At 45.9% G+C, this 17,843-nt stretch overlaps 1 protein-coding gene across 1 annotated transcript; it reads right to left on the reverse strand.

Moving 5' to 3' along the window:
• Window positions 1-204: 204 nt before the first annotated feature.
• Window positions 205-7,167, reverse strand: LOC119385262 (uncharacterized). Its single transcript, XM_037652745.2, has 2 exons — window positions 6,917-7,167; window positions 205-500 (listed from the first exon to the last, which is right to left on the reverse strand). Exons 1-2 carry the CDS (start codon window positions 7,147-7,149, stop codon window positions 248-250), a joined length of 486 nt encoding a protein of 161 aa, XP_037508673.1. The 5' UTR covers window positions 7,150-7,167; the 3' UTR covers window positions 205-247.
• Window positions 7,168-17,843: the final 10,676 nt, after the last annotated feature.

A 17,843-nucleotide genomic window follows, 5' to 3' on the forward strand; every position in this document is an offset into this window, starting at 1 on the left:
TCGGTCCCTGCCATCGGCAAGTTGTCTTTTCGTCCACTTTACTTTTTAGACATCTATACCACAATTACTACAGTGCACTTAACACAGTATAATTAACGTCCCCTATACTTTCCTTGGCTTCATTATCTGCTGGTTTTCATCAAGCGTTTCCTGTAATATGCACTGCCGGTGCCATGAGCTTGATTGAAAATGATGGCTGACTTTGTACAACATGCTCCATATCGCATCATGAGATACGAGATTCCTCTCAGACCTCTAGTTCTGGGCCTCTGACTTCACCGGCAGGGACGGCGTGTATGAAGGGCTGTGCGCTGGCGGCTACAGGATCCGTGGCCGCGTGAGATGGACTCCCATCCCGCGTGCTTGCGTCAGTGGACAGTCCGCCTTCTCCTGGCGTCAGGGGGACAGTAGGTGTCGCTACGCTCCGGTAATCGGCGAGAGACGGTGACTCTGACGGGACAGGGTTGTCCTTTGGCGTCAACGTACCCACGGGCGAGTACCTAGGCAGAAGCAGATAGGTTACTGCACAGAATTACTTCGACTTAGAGGCGATATATTGCCTACATCAGGTCGCCGTTGTTTTTCCAAATTACTGTTCTTTTAAGTTCTATCACGCATCGCCTCTTACTCCCGCCATCAAGCCAACCTACCGTCATTCAGACCGCATCAGCCACCGGAGAGCTGTGTACTCACCAGCTGTTCGCACCACTGCGAACCCTTCATCCTTTTTTGCCAAAACAGCGCAAGATTGGAATGGCCTTTCTCTTGATGTTGTGTACCTTTCACACATTATAATAGCCCACCCCTCATGTAAAACTCCTTGGCAGGGGGCCTCTGATGTATACAAATAAAATAAATAAATAAATAAATAAATAAATAAATAAAAAAATCACAGCATATCCACGGGGTGAATGATGATGAGTGGGGCGAAGCTACGGAGGGAATCATCTGTAAACCGTGAAACTCTTCCGTGAAATGCGCCCAGTACATATATAAAGAGTGTGAAACATCGTGTATATATTAAACATCAAACTTTTATTGTACTGTTGGTTTACGTGGTCCCTTCATTATCACTTGTGATCGGTGAAATGCAAGGCAGAAGTCCACTCCCGAGCGAAAGAGCGCCAAGAGCGACCGCATTCCCCGCTCGCCCTGTGCGAATTAAAGGCAAGGCTAGAGGGAAGACAGGACGCGCGTTCCACGACGCCAGGTCGGTAGCATGCCCAACGAAAGCCAACGGAACGCGATCGTGCAAGTGCTCCGGCTTCGCATCGCCTCATGGTTCCATTTAGCGTCCCAAAACCAAACATATTGCTCAAGGTGTGCCTTGCGTTTTTCGTAGAAATAATTTCTTTATCATGTACACTAAGACGAAAAGTTGAAAGCTCACTAGAGTGTATCGCCCGCAAAGTATGTCTTTTAGTGTGATTTAACTCTCGTACGGCAGGGTCCTCGCGCCGTTGCCGGTCCACCTCGCCCGTTGACGATCGGGCGAGGTGGCTACATGCAACTACTACCCTACTACTACTACACTTTAAGAAAAACATCTGGCGTTCTTTCGTTCTGCTTTTACAAAACATCTGGCGTCTTTCGTTGGTTTATTTCATCAATCAACGGCGTCTTGAACAAAATTTTTATTGTTTAATCACGCACAGGAGAAATCTCACCAGGCACTACCTTGGAGGTAAACAATGGCTGCTAATGGCAATGAGAGACAGAAGAAGTCGGCTTTTAGCTAACACTTACACTTCTACTTCTACTAACGTTTCCTACTGGAACATGCCAATGGCTGCTAATGGGGAATGAGAGACAGAAGAATTCGGCTTTTAGTTAACATGCACGCTGCGAATTTTTTATTGTTCAACAACGCACAGGAGAAATCTCCCACCGGCACCACCTTGGAGGTCAAAGCGTAAGACTTGTTATTCACTACTACGACCACTACGAGGGACGAACGGGTGCCGCCTTAAGGAGCTTCGCCCCTAAAAATAAATAAACGTTGCCCAACGTGTGCTTAAGTGACATGCTGTCATGGCCCCACGTATTCGCTTGCTCTACTTACTATATCTGACGACCTTTGCACTACGCGCTTGGTGACCTGCCCATATTTGCAATGGCAACTTCATTTGCCTGACGGACCTTGGTGATTGTAATGGCAGGTTACAGCACGTCAATGCAGAAAAAAAATAAAATGTCATAGTATGAATAATGCACATTTGGTACTGAATTATGTAAAATTTGACGAAGAAACTGTGTGGTCAATGAGGCCAGCAAAACTGTGGCGCTGCACGTCCCAACACCCCAGGAATAATACATCGCCGCACGAGAGAAATGTGTTTGAGGATTATGGTATATTCCATGAGATTTTTTAATAAAAAAAAACAAAACAAAGGTGCCGATATCGCATATTTGGCTAAAAGACAATTTATTGTCTAACCTTTCGCGAGCGAGTTCATATGCATATTTTATTTAGTCTGCCTTGTACCAACACAAATTGCTAAATGTTTTCAATTTCTCCTGCATTCGAGCTCAGTGCGCGTCCGATGCCTTTAAGGTATTCCCCATACTGAAAGTGTTAAGGCAGTAGACTATCAATGCGATAACTTTAATGGTCGCACTTCAGTTAGGCGCAACTCTGCTACCTAAAGGTAGCATATACAGTATCTCTAGAAGAGCGTATAAGAAGAGCGCGCTTGAAAGGTCGTCGCCGTTGCGACGAGCGCCCGTGTCTACAGGGCGTGGTCGCTCGTGCGTGCGCTTATCTCGTGATCGCGGTGGTTTGTACGTCTCGCGTTGAGAGCACGAAGGTCACTTGGCTCTCTGCAGTGGCCGCTTTTGCGAAAGGAGCGCGGTGCTCACGCAGAATTAAGTTACAAATGTGACAGTTTGTTCGCTCTCATCCTGTGTATGTTCGTTCCGTGCGTCCTTTCTGCTTAGCAGCGCGTTGCATGTTTCGAGCTGCTTGCCGTTTTTCGCGTGAAATTACAATTTGTTGCTGTAGCATTCATTCCTTCGCCGTTGGGGCGAAAGAATGTGCAACAAACGCTCAACTACGTCTGTGAAGACATGTTTCACTTTCGTGTTATACCGATTCCTATGACAGAGGGATCAGCCATGTTTTTTCTTTTTTCATCTTTCTCGATTTTTCGCTCACAACCAACGACGCCGACACCGACGCCCACACCGCAATTTCTCCGGAACGAGCTGTTTAGCGCTCTCGCGTTAAAAATGACGTATCTTTGCACTAAGTCGTTCAAGGCTGGGTCACAGCAGAGCTGGTGGGTACCTAGTTGGTCCTGGCTTGACTTGGCTGTCGCCCTCTCACCTGTCTCTTTGCCACCCCTTGCTATACTATAGTATACATGGCTATGCTTGCTCTGTTTTCCGTCTTTTTTTAGTCATTCATTCTACCTCTTTTTCTCTATATCTATTTGTTTCTGTCTTTCTATTTTTTCTGTCTTTCTTTGTTTCCGTTCTCTTTTTCCTCTTTATCCTTCTACGTCTTCCTTTTTCTCTCTCTCTTTATAGTCGTTCTCTCGCCTTCTATCTTTTTCACTCTTTCTCTTCTTTATTTCTATCTTTCTCTCTCTCACTGTACTCGCTCTCCCCTCCTCCTCTCCCTCTTCCTCGCGCTCACATCTGTCCTCCTCAACCTCACTTCCCTTTCTAACCACCTTGCTATACCATACTGTACAAGGCTATGCGATGCTCTGGTCAACGTTACTAGAACAAACTCAGTTTCAAAGCTCCGTATCTCCGCCAGCGGAGGAAGGTGGTCCGAACGGCGGTCGCGAGAACTAGCGGCGCTGCAGTTCCGTCTTGCGCCACTATCGGCGCGTCGTCTGCTGCCACGCCATAACGTTGCGGTCCGCCGCGCCGTTGCTCGCGGCAACTGCGCGGCAACTTTCTTATTCTACTAGTTAGGTAGATACTTAGGTGGATATGCATAAGGTCGTCTGTATGCATTGGCCCGCGTGCGTTGTTCATTGATTGGCTAAGAATCAATGTTCGGTCTATATTGCCACGCCCACTTCTTGTTTTATTTTGATTTATTCGGGTTTGACCAGCAAGGACGGTTATCAACGCTCGACGCTGTCCGCGAAGCAGTGTTCGAGAAGCTTCGCGATTGTAATAGATCGTTTTGGTAAGATTGCGCGCTGCACGCGAATGTTCCAGCTTTGTCGAGAGATAACGCCGCCACCAGCGATATCGCTGGAAAGTTCGATAGCGCCTGCATAAAAGCCGACGCGCTTGACCGCTTGTCAGTTGATCGACGGTCGACGCTCTGTTCGCTGCTATCAGTGTATTGCTGTAGTTTGACTTTCAGTTTCCCGGCCACAAGTTCGGCCAAATAAAGAGTTTCATCTCGGACCTGCTGACTGCTGCCTTCGTCGACGTCACGACCTTGTGACCATATTTGAGCTGTCTACATTGCGCTTAACTTCCAAGCATAGGAGTTTCTAAGCGAATGAGGGTTTTCAGAGTAATTTTTATAACTACCACCACAATTTTAGCCGCTGCCGTCTTATCTAGACCAAGAACAACCCAACACGTTTGTAAAAGCCTTTATAGTACGTGCACAAAGAAGCGTACTTACTCGAGATACAAAAACGTTCTAGAAAAACAGTACTCATGTTTCTACAATTTATTGAAAAAAACTTTCTCGAAAAACATCACCGATGCTTTGCAATGTTTACAAGACACGTTTTCGCGACGGTTAAAGGGATACTGACCCAAAATCGGAAACTTTTACGAGAACTCGGTAAATGAAATCTCAGTGTGCGATTACATAGAATAGATGTCGTCTCTGAGCAATTTTTTTCAGCGGATAGTTGTATTGTCGCGGTCTCATCTTTCTACGTCGCATCCTTCTAGGTGCCTTAAAACAATTCGAACAGATCGGCCGTGATGTGAGCACCGAGCAGTTATTCGCGCGTACTCTGTCGCTAGAAGAGTCGTCAGTATTCAACTTCAGTTTTTCAACTTCACCGAGCAGATGTTCCATGCCCGCAGCACTTTACACTGTACGACAGCCGTTTGCGCTTCGTGCTGTAGCCGTTCACTACGCAGTTAAACTGCTGGTCAACTACAATTATCTTTTGCACAAGTAAGTCTCCGTTCCCGAAGCAAAGTGTGGGATTGGGCTAGTTGGTATTCCATTATTAAACTGCTCAGCGCAAAAAATGTGACACGGTACACATAGAAAACACGAGGACCAGCGCTGGTCCTCGTCTTTTCTGTGTGTACCGTGTCACATTTTTGCGCTGAGCAGCCCGTTCCCGAGCCGGCGAGCGTGAAATATTCCGCACATCTTGTTCAATACCTCGTCGTAAAATCTCTCGAAAATCCACTGCTTTGAAGGCATAGCGACAGCTGACAACTGATAACTCTCAGTCTCGGTAGCGTATATAGGTAATCGCCTGACTTTCGTTTTGCTGTTCTATTTCTGGCGGCTCCTCCAAATTAGGCACTGGGCTTTCGCAGGACGCCGTGCGTTTTGGAGGGGATTTGTGCCTAAACCCCGAACATTTTGGCTTTGAAATGTGGGGTGGAAGTGCTGGGAACAAGCGCGGCACGGCACCTGGCGCGAGTTCCCACTTTCCACGTGGGATCAAAACTTCTTGTCCCGCAACGACACGACGATAGTGCTTTACAATGTCGTCACTCTCAAAATGAGCGTCACAGACCTTGCATTTCGCAGTAAGCTTTCTATCTTTGCGATGCAAAGCTTGAATGGCGTAGGGTCTTTTGGAGGTCCGAAGAAGTGTCGTGAAGTGGAGTCGTCGTTGCGGTAGCCGCTCTTGCAGCCCGGCGCAAAGCAAGTCGGCATACCGCACTGTGAATCTGTTCGCCCTCGTTACGCTTCGTACGTCATGCACGTGTTTTCGCACAAGACGCTAAGCCTGGTCAAGAACAGTCGCAAAAATGACGAGCTAACAAAGCGCAGACGACGCTGTAACCCACGTGCGCTCGTACATCGGCGGCGCCGATCACAAGCGCCAGCCGCGGGAGCTAGACGTGACTGCAGCGCCACTAGTTCTCACGACCGCCACGCGGACCGCCTCTCCGGCGGAGCTTCTAAACTGAGTTTGTTCTAGTAACGTTGGCTCTGGTAGCGTGCTCTAGTAGCCGAGTGGATACGGCGCTTTCTTTATCATTGGGACTAGAGTTCGAATCCCGCCTCGCAAAGAAAATCTTTTTCGCCAAACTTTTCTCTCTTTAGTCTTATCTCTCTCTCTCTGCACTAGTTCTCTCGCCCATCAGAGTTATTGCATACGACGCGAGACAAATCGGTGCACGCGTTCATGGACCGAAGTAGAAGAGGAAGAAGAGGAAGGCGATGAGGAAGAATGCGAAGAGAGCGCGTGCCGGTTCATGATTATGATAATTTTCTATCTACGATACACAGCAGACCTCGACCATAACAGCTGTGCTATAAAAGGACCCCTAAACAACCTCTGCAATTCCAAAGAATGAGCGCGTTTATTCCCTCCTGCCGATTCCCGTCTCTTCGACACAGTTCGTGACGCCAAGTCTGTTCACGTGACGTCATGATGAAATAAGCTCTCTATTGGTCCATATATGGAAGCTATCAGTTGGGAATTGTCTCCCAGCCTGCTTTGCCGTGAAGTAGCATGCCTGCTCTCCCTTGTCTCGCATGGCTGTCGTGCGCAATTAACTGATTTCCCATAGTTTTAGGCGTTTTCGACTGCGTAAGTGGATATAACGACGTGTTGCCGAAAACGCGAAATCCTGATAGACCCCACGCTTAGTGCTGTCCACGTGTTATATGAATAAGTGGCGAGGAGGAGATAGCCCCTGCAGGAAGATGTGGTGAAGATGAGAAAGAAACCACTCACTCGACCTTGAACTCGGAGTGGTTTAGAGACCCTTTAAAAAACACTGAGTAACTTACGGGATGCCAATGGAAGATAGACTTGGCGTCACCACTTGGGAAGTCTGCACCTCGGGGTTCGTTGGCGCTAGTAGAGGCGCTGCAGGCGTTGACTTCCCATCCGGTTTTGACTTTGATGTCGAAGAACGGGAAGACGACTCGCTTGCTGCTCTGCTAGTCCTTTTGCGCCATCGACTTGCCTTCTTTTCCCGCTTGGAGCGGGACTTTTGTTCTGCGTCCGCGTCGCTGTGCATGTCTCGCCGACTCGACACAAACGTCTGCACAAATGTATAGTTGTAGTTAGAAACACGAGGAAAACATTGCCCTTTTTAATAATTAGCGGGCAGAACTAGAATTTAACAGTTACACGAAGCCTGATGCGCGAACTCCTGGTTACGACCCCGATAGCATGGTCTTGTGACATTCTACACTAAGAGCGAGTAAAATGGGTGTCTTTGTCCCGCAACAATAATCGTCATCTTGCTTTCTTGCGCTTCCTTTCTTGAAAACTCGGCGCTCACGACATTCCTATCAAGACAGCTATGTCACGCTGATACCGCGCATGCCGTTCGCGAGCCGAAAGTACCGGGAGCGCTATGTGCAAGAAAGGCACACGAGATAGATGACGACTATTGTTGTGGGGCAAAAACACACCCTTTTTACGGGCACCTTTCTTACGGTGTAAAACAAAGAAGGCGTATTTGTAGCATATTTATGCTACAAAACAATTATATATATCTATCTCATCTCCTGTGATTTTTTTTGCGTTATCGTCAAGCGCCCTGTACTTTCCTATCACAAACGGCTTGCGGCTATAAGCGTGACAAAGCACTCTTGACAGGAAAGTAGCGAGCGTGCAGTTTTCGAGAAAGGAAACGCAAACAAGCCAGGTTGTTGTGTGGCAGAAAGACGCCCGAAATACTCCTTTGGCCTTAGAGTATAGAATGCTGCTCGGGACAGAATAAACTACACGTTTCGTTCTTAGCGCTCCTAAAGCTGAATGCAGCTGCAGCCCGATGACTAACGTGAGGCCGTCCAGTAGTGAAGACGAAAGGAGAAGGGTCTTTCGCTTACTACGAGTCCGTAAGCAATACGCTATGGCGTTGATATGTAGCATAATGTCGCTTATGATGTTGGAACAACGCCAAACTTGCCTGGATATCGTGGTTGCGGGGCACCTCGAATCGGCACGGCTTGCTTCTCAGTCACTTCTTCTTCTTGTGATCGTGGCTCGCGAGCACGTGTTTACTGTCAGGCGAACCGAAGGCTCGGGACAACGCATGCGCACGACGACGTTGATGATGACAGTGATGGTGATTATCCTAAAATACAGCTCGTTCCCATACAGGGGATCGGCCGTGGTTCGGGTAACTGAACTTTTCGTAAAGTATACCATTTTGAGATATTACGAAAATGCTTTTACAAAATGCACACGAAACGAGCAATCCTCATCTTCTGTCTTTCCTAAGAGAGCATGAACAATCCACAGTCTACACGCGCGAAACCTTTCCGGAAATTTGCAGCAGCATTTCAGAATTGGCTTCGTGTACTCTGGCTATAAGGCATTTATCACTAAAGGCTGCAGGACAAGGGAAGGCATCAGGCCAATGCCAGGAAACCCTTACAGAAACCAGCTTACGGCAGCTGAAAATAACTCATTGGAATTTTTTAGACACAGTGGTAGACGAAGAAAGAGCTAGTAAACTTTTATTATAGGAATGAGCGTCAAAGAGTTCTTTATATGCCCGAGGTTAGCGACTTCATAATCGGAAAATCCATTGTCAGAAAGCATTCTTTAATTCATTCTCTTCAGGGGTAGGCAAACAGGTACATATTACACGCGATTGTTCTTTGTTTAAACTTATTCAGCTGTTTACATCTCCTCCTTAGACACAATTTTACATGGACGCATGACACGTGACGCGAACGCAGAAATGGCTAGCAGGATAACGCAGCTCTCTTCGATTCATGAAAAAAACATCTCCGGCTAAAATGTATATATTCTCTCGTATTCAGAGGCCTTTAAAACAGAACGGTGCGCGTTCATTGCTTCAGTACCTTTGACGAACACTTAATATTTCAACTGTGGCTCACCAAGATGCCCGGACGAATGTGTAGGCTTTCAGCTGAGATTATCCGGCCAGACGTCTGTTGTTTCTGAAAACATTACTTGCCCCCAGAAAACGTTTTTTTTTCCATGATAATGAGGCACTGTAATTGGTGGAACTTCTGCGTATTAACGCGAGAGCGTTACAGAGCTCGTTTCGCAGAAATTACGGTGTCAGTGTCGGCATCGGTGTCGGTGTGTGCGTCGGCGTCGTTGGTTTTGAGCGGAAAATGAGCGCTGTCGGTGAGCGAGAATCCATGATATATCAAATAAATGAATAAATAACTAAACAAATAAACAAATAAATAAATAAATAAAAGCTTCCATTCAAGTGAGAATCGAGCCCAGGTCTTCTGCGTGGCAAGGAGATCTTCCACCACAGAGCCACGCCATTGCTTGGGACAGCTTCCGATAAAAAACCCTACAGGAATGTCATGCAATGCGAGGAGTGACGTCACACTGAGGTGATGTGTGTCCGCATCCCGATGATCCTCCCCTCGCGGGGCTAGGATAGTCGTCCACCGGATAAACAAATAAAGTCTTTTAACTAACTAACTAACGCATGTAATGTTGCATGGCAAAATCGTAGAATCGCGGAAGGCGTCAAGACATGTGAATTTCACAGCAAGTGAGGTGTTTTTTTTATTTATTTATTTATTTATTTATTTATTTATTTATTTATTTATTTATTTATTTATTTATTTATTTATTTATGTGCATACATAGATACACATTTCTTACACAGGGAAAAGAGGGAGAGAGCAAGCTGGCAACTGGAACCTAGAGGGGCACAACGCCTGCCTACTCTTTCGGGAAGAGATAGAGGAAAGGAAGATGGGAAAGTACAGAAAAAAATTGACGAAGTCTTGTACAAAAATAGGTAATAACACACACACACAAAAAGAAGCGCTTATAAAGGCCCACTTATTACAATGCATTCAGACATACTTAGTATCGCGTGTCACCTTACGGAAGCGTAGTGGGTACTTCGCTGATTCGCTAAAAGAATAATTATGGCTTAGTGGGCTCCACACTTGCAGTACGCGTTCTATGATAGTTTTAAACGGCCAATGTTACTCATACAGATGGTCCTTTCCTTCCGGCATGGTTGACGTTGTCCACCGAGTAGCGAATCGAGGCTACCGATTCAGAAGGCGATGCGAACGGGTCCCCTTTACGCTATCGCGTTCTTCTCTTATAGCAAATCTCAGCGGTCCTCCAATTTTTATCTTATTTGCAGAGCGATGGATTTTCTACTGCACCTTAAAAGAGTTTCACACATTATTGAATTCTGTATTCTTGTAAATATTACTAATGAAGTGTCTTATCCCAGTAAAATGCCTAGAGATTAAGTGGTACCAAAATATGCTTATCAAGGCTGTCAGAGCACAAACAGGTGATACTTGAAACTGGAAGCGCATTATAAAAAAGGGAGAGCATGAAGGGGGCACCTTGCTCACTGCGCAAAAATTGCAGGGTTTCTCTGACACATTTATTGACTGTTTGAATATTCCTGCGGATTTTGTTATGTATTTGTTACGGCTTATGTTTGCGGCCTGTATTCTTGGCGAGATGATCATTCGTTTTTTCGTTCTATCCTCCAGCTTAAACAGCGAAGCATTAAAAGAAAGTGTACGCCTAAATTCAATAAGAATATATTTTTTCACACACCCCTCACAATCCGTGGCGTCGTTTCCTCGTGGTATTACTGTAGTTTACGACTAGCCGCAGATGTACGTATGGTACAGTAAATTAGACTCACAGTTCAATGCATCACTTACCCAATGTCGACGCAGGCGCATAGAAACGCACATATTATGCGTATTAGCTCAACCTTCAAATTATGAAACAAGGAAAGCGCGCCTGAGTGCTTGAAACGTTCCAAATTGTGGCTAGAAACGTTCTTATCCACCAATTTCTTTCTATGGCGTCCATTATTACTATACAAAAGGGTGGTAGTTACGAAAACACTTCACGCAGGCTACGCATACATTCAAGCACGAATGCCAAACGACAGATAAAAAAAGGAAATTTTAAACTTATGAGATACGCTTTTCTGTGGCATTTTAATGTCTAGATTTCTTCTTTTCCTTCAATGCTTAAGCAAGGCAACAATATTTGAACCTTACATTTGATAGTCCGATTTAGTTCGTTGTAACCATAAAGAGAAAAAAAATTGAAAAGAATAATCTGTGCTTCTCCTTTAACACACTTGTAGCGATAAAATGCAAATAAATTTTGTATTCAGGATTGGTAACCAACACTGAAACACTGCGTTTGTACTTCTCAAACAAGGAGAGGAAAAGGTCGTGCCGACCGCATGAAGTTTTTGTATCGATCATTTAGGCGCGAGTTTAGGAAAAAAAAAAAAATGTCAGGAAGAGCCAACAAATCGTCCAGCTTTTACTATAACGTACGCGGAGCTGGTACCATTTCGCACGCATCAGTTGGCGCGGTGCCAGACATGGTGAAATTATAACAGGCCTTTACAATTTAATCATGTGTGCTAAAAGTGGCGCCACTAGAAATGCGCGTAATGGCGCATTTTTTTTTTCTCGTTCTATGCTGATACAGAATTTCTCAGCTAAGTTCGTCACCTGCTTTATATTGCCCCTTTATTTCTTACTTTTTGGTAGTAATTAATTTTTTTTTCTGCGGGCAATCCCACTCATGATGTTTTGGCACTAAAACAAGAGTATTAATAAAAGTACAGCCAGAAAGGTAGTTCGATACGACAGTGTGAACGTAGCCTCGTGAATCTGTACAGAGGCTTCACCGGCCATACATCCCGACAGTTGTAAAAAAAAGTTGCACATTTCTTTTGGTCGAACGCGTGAACTGTATGTGACAATACGACGTTCATGATTTAACTCTATAGAGACGTGCGTTTTGTAGTATGGACGAAAGATTCGACTATGGGCTGAGCTACGCGACATTCTCTGGCACTGAGTCTTTGGTGTGCATTCACATCTGTCCTGCCTTACATTTACAACAATAAAATATTAGCTATTTTTGCGCCCGCGCAAGTCTTGTGGCAGACAATGGTGCGTATGTCTCATCTGAATATATTCTGTAGGCCTCTTGATGGTCTCGAAGAAGTTCCGATGACGAAGAGCGACAATCTAGCAAGTCTACGTAGGTCGCCTGGAACGCCATTTTCTTTGGTGCACCTCTCTTCTCCATCCTTTCACGCTAGAAGCAGTTCTAACAAGCTGAAGGCACTTATAAGTTACGAAAATAGACCGTCATACCGTTGTCATCGAGTACAGTTGTAACTCAATGCACTCTGTTTTGTAGTACTAAAGCAATGAAGCACGGAACACCTAATGTGATCGCTGCAGTACAAGTGATGCTTGAAGTAGAGGCTGTACCTTCTTTTCCTCGTGAGGCAGATCAAATAAAGTGCCTCAAAGGCAAGGCGATGCATCGCCACTTCAACAGAAGAGCGACTTATGCTGGGCGGCAATCGAGGATGCTTGATGTGATTACGACTTTTCCGATCTTCCTGCGTTGTTCAGGAGAGTGCACCACAGAAGTGGAACTGAACTATTACCTCTGACGTCTTAGTGTATTTTCATTCGTGCGAGCAGTAAAAAATGGCAACGAAACGTCTTTCTATATTTATATCAAAGCGCCGGCTTTACCAGTCTACCCATCACGCTTTATCTTGTGTGGCAGGGTTGAGTTGTAATACGTCTGCTAGAGTAAGATAATAATAATATCTGAAGTTTAACGTCCCAAAACCACGATATGATTATGAGGGACGCCGTAGTGGAGGGCTTCGAAAATTTTGACCACCTGGGGTCCTTTAACGTGCGCCTAAATCTAAGTACACGAGCCTCAAACATTTTCACCTCCATCGAAAACATTTTCGTTTCCATCCCGCGACCTTCGGGTCAGCAGTCGAGTGCCATAACCACTAGACCACCGTGACGGGGCTGCTAGAGTAAGACATAAAAAGTCCGCGAAAGCATGGCAGCTTCTTCCTTTCGGCTTTCGCGAGGAACATTTCTGAAATGTAGTGTGGCGATGTTTACGCTGAAAAACGCTGCTGCCTAGCCATCCAGGACGCTGTTCAAGGCTAAGATAAAAGTGTTTCAACCGCAGCATTACCGAGGCATGATTTCACAATCATAACGCGTTATGGTCATAGGCGTGCGCACAGGGGGGGCAGGGGGGGCGGCCGCCCCCTCTAATCATCAAAGAGGGGGGCGCAAAATCTGCCCCGTACATTGACCCTTCTAGTCACCTAAGAGAGGGGTGGGCGCAAAATCTGCCCCATACATGGACTTAGTAGGGTGGGGGGGCGCTGCGATGAAACTTCGCCCCCCCTAATGAGGAACCCTGCGCACGCCTATGGTTATGGTAACAAACATACCATGGTTGTCATGCTACCTTTGACGGTGTTCGTTGTTTTCTTATAAATGTGCGCCGCGTACACTTGTTTTATAACTCGATGGGAGTGGACGTTCATGAATGTAGTCTTCAATTTGTCTCATTACCGCTCTTAAGTATGAAGACCTTCTCTTATTTTTCCATTGTTTTCTTGCTCTCCTTTATCACTTAGAACACGCATTTGGGGTTTCCATTATGAAAGTAACAATGTGAAGTTCTTCCCACGTAGCTGAAAAAATTCCCCGACGATCACAATACTCCCTAATCCAGAATTTGAGCGCAGCTCTACATGTGTTTTATTGCATGATATATTGGCTGGCGCGAGCAATCTGTCCCGTGCGGCACGTTGAAAATAGAGAAAAGTACGGCGCGAATGCTTGGCTAACCTGGATATTGGCTAGAGGCAGCGAGTGGGCTCGGTTCACAGCAGCAGCAGCAGCCGCCGACAGACATGGAGGAAGAAAAAAGAAAGGAGGGAGCATTACGTCACGCAGGGAGCCTTGGTAAGCCAACCCGTTTTAAAGCTAGCAGTGTCGGCCCAACAGGTAACCCTTTGCGGTGAGATCAAGCAAGAACTCACAGGGATGCACTCACGTAAGACGACTCGAAGGCGAAAGCCATCTTCTTTTTCTTCGCAGTCGATGCATTGATCCTGCCCGCCACCCTCTGAAAGCTTTGCGCAACTAGTGTGCTTTTGCACTGCCTCCAGGATAGGAGGCACCTCACCTGATTTTGCATTGCCTCCGTGATCGGCCCATCTTTGACGAAGCTACGATATCATGTCATGATGGCATCATGTGACTTCACGTCACATGATGTCAGACCAGAATTTGTGACGTAATTATGGTGTCATATGGTGACGTCATCACGTGATGATGATTTTTCGCATCATTCGTGCTGGGCCCGACGCCGATGCCGACGACCAATTTTCGCGTTTGATGAGACATCTATGGCTTCCGCCTTAATAAACGAGATTTGCCGAGGCTTCGGTGTATGGTGGCTGCCAGTTTTTAATCGAGCGCGCTCGCTCCCCGCAGTTCGGCCGGCTCACGGAGGTTGTTCAAAAAAAGAACATAACCGAGAGTACTAAAACCTACCGCGCGCTCCGACGCTTTGATCATGTGTTGGGCCGACACATTGGGCTTCAATCGCATTGAGCAGTGCTCCCCCCTCTCATTATTCTTCCTCCATGCCGACAGACCTCGCAGACGGCGTGGGCGCTACACTGGCGCCATCTCGTAGTCTCCTGCAACACTCTGGCTGCCTCCTCACCCCTTCGCCATCTTCTCCACGCTCGCTTTCATCTTTCGCTGTGTTCGTTCTCTCGGTGACGATGGACGAGGCACACCGATGCTCGACGCTGGAACCGGCGCCTAAGAGCTGCGCTCTAAAATGAGGTGCTATTGGAAACATACGCTGGGTATTCAAGAAAGCACCTGGAACAAAACCTTCACACAGAGGAGGCATAACCCAATCAGTGAGGACAAAATTGAAACAGTGCTGAGATCGTTTTTTTCCTGTACGCCGCTTTCTTGGTACATAGTGTTCTTTCTCTCTTACACACACAAAAATAGGTGATTTTTTTTACAGCCAAGTGGTATAGGAACAACTACGATGAGCAAATACTTGAACCTGACATCACGTGGAACTACGGTGGTAAGGTCACGTGGTCCCGTTTCTTGCTTAAGACACACTGTGCTGGTCGTCTTTGCTTACGAGCAGCAACATGAGTCATACGATGCAAAGGTACATTTCTAATTACCTTGCACTTTCGCGGAGCTTAAAAGGTAAAAGGCAAATATACCTTTTTGTGAAGACAGATCCATTATCAGGCATTTCAAAATTCCAACATAAGGTTTCAGGATGTTCAGAGCAATGGTGCGAAACAATCTTAAAAACAGGACACAGTCAGAAAGCAAGAAACGATTACTCCTCCGTATTTCGTGGCACGCGCCGGCGCCAAATGCTGCAAAGCATTCAGTAGCGTGCGTTTGCTGTCGTCTGAACAGAGGACGTGACAGTTTCTCGAGGTTGCGGCTCCTGCATTTCGTAACGCGCTTACATAACTTCAAGAAAGCGTGCTGCAGCCGAGTTGTTTATCGCGAACAGGATTTCACGAATGGTTTTCCTTCTTTCTATTGCTATCTCTTTTTTTATCAACGTTGACATAGAAGAGATAAGAAATATGTAAATACTGATTTTATTTCCGGCTGACCCTTTGTTCACAGCTGTTCCTTCTCCACTGTAATTTTCATGGACACGCAACCAGTCATTTATATCTCAGCGGCACTGAGACTGGCAGTTCTCAGCATTATTTACGCGATACGTCGTAAGCGCGTTTTGCTAGTCTCCTTAAAGAAATTGAACCGCGGCTCCAGAAAAAGACATTTCTTGAGCCGTCGCTTTATTTCATTTGTCTCTGTGGTCAAAAAAGAAGAGCCGCTATGCAATGCGTGCGCGACGAAAACAGTACCAAAAAGGCTGTACAAAGGAAGACTGCAAAATCCGGCAAACTACATAACACGTCTAAAAAAACCGTATCTTTGATGTCATTTAAAACATAAGGTAGAAAAAAAAACACTTGGTGGCGGCCGTAAAATGGCGGTAAGAGGCATGCGTGATGTCACTTTTAAGTCCGTTCCTTTAGAACCTTCGTCTCCTGGTCTGCAAATCCCCTCGCGATGCATTACACCTCGCCCCGGGCTTATTTAGTGCTCGCAGGACACTAGCATCATGAAGTAGGCAACATACGCCTTCAGACTCCCTTTAGCTCTGTGTCTGGTCATTGCTTTTTCACTGTTTAACGTTTGATGTAGTTAGGGTCTGTTTTTTTATCTTTTTTTCTGTGCTTTCTCTTATCTGTCCACTTCTATCCTCTTTTCCTCTGGTATAGTTAATTTTATGTGTAATGTAGATGTAGATGGAGATGTAGATCTTGTACTGCTGGCTCGCACCCACTCTGGGGGATTGGCCAAGAATCAGGTAGCTTAGAAAAAATATTTAAGAACTAGAAATAGAATAGTTTCTCATTTTGTACAACAAAAACGATTTTTAATACATATGGAAGAACAGTACGTCATCTACGTTTTTAGCATTTTCGCAGTATTAGTATTTACCGTGCCGATTGGAAGTGGATGATTCCTTGTGGTCATGAGTCTTTCATTGTTTTATGTCAGAAAGAAAGCAAGAAAGAAAGAAAGAAAGAAAGAAAGAAAGAAAGAAAGAAAGAAAGAAAGAAATTATGCTGGTAATTCATGCTTCACTTTTAACACGAAAGTGCTTTATGCCGGGGTCCACCACGGCTCCACTGACGTATTTCTGTTACGGTTATGACGTTGTAAAATATAAAGACTAACAGTGGGCAAAGAAAAAAAAAAAACAGTAGCAAAAGTTCTGTCAGTGCGCAGCGCGAAACGATTCGGCCATGGACGACACGTTCCTCGCAATGCTAACGGCAAGCTATTTATATACACCATTTGCCGGTGGCTGTACTCAGAGACCAGTGTTACAGCTTGTCTTCGTTATCACCAGCGAGACGGCGCGAAGGGCTCGAAGAGCGTATAAGAAGAGCGCGCTTGAAAGGGCGTCGCCGTTGCGACCAGCGCCCGCGTCTACAGGGCGTGGTCGCTTGTGCGTGCGCTTATCTCGTGATCGCGGTGGTTTGTACGTCTCGCGTTGAGAGCACGAAGGCCGCTTTTGCGAAAGGAGCGCGGTGCTCACGCAGAATTAAGTTACAAATGTGACAGTTCGCTCTCATCCTGTGTATGTTCGTTCCGTGCGTCCTTTCTGCTTGAGCAGCGCGTTGCAAGTTTCGAGCTGCTTGTCGTTCTTCGCGTGACATTACAATTTGTTGCTGTAGCACTAATTCCTTCGCCCTTGGGGCGAAAGAATGCGCAACAAACGCTCAACTACGTCTGTGAAGACACGTTTCACTTTCGTGTTATGTCGATTCCTATGACAGAGGGATCAGCCATGTTTTTTTAGCGCACAAAAAAAAGAACGAAAAGCGACGCGGACACAGCGCTGTGTTCGCGTCACTTTTCGTCCTTGTTCGTTTGTGCGTTAAAAAAGTGAAAGAGAACACTCCTCCAGATATTTCTTCCCCGTAACATGACTTTCTCTTTCTTTGTAGCAAATTTGTGACTACATATTGCGCGGCCCACGTGCTCTTGCTCAGTGCAGGATAAGATAGACTGGTTATGAGGCGTGAACGCGACTACGACGTGGTTTATACGCAATGAGGTTTCATTTATCAAGGACGTAACTGTGCTAAATCCAGCACACTAGACACTGTTGACCTGTACTAGTTTGTTCTGCTGTTTATGATCTTTACTTTCTCCGTAAGTGTTCGTTGCCGGCGACACCAATGTTAGATTTAGTGCATCAACACGACGTCAGAATACAGCACGCGTATAGTAACGAGGATTTATATTAAGCGGAAAAGAA

The sequence above is a fragment of the Rhipicephalus sanguineus genome, chromosome 3 (genome assembly GCF_013339695.2).
Source record: "Rhipicephalus sanguineus isolate Rsan-2018 chromosome 3, BIME_Rsan_1.4, whole genome shotgun sequence".
Lineage (NCBI taxonomy): Eukaryota > Metazoa > Arthropoda > Arachnida > Ixodida > Ixodidae > Rhipicephalus > Rhipicephalus sanguineus.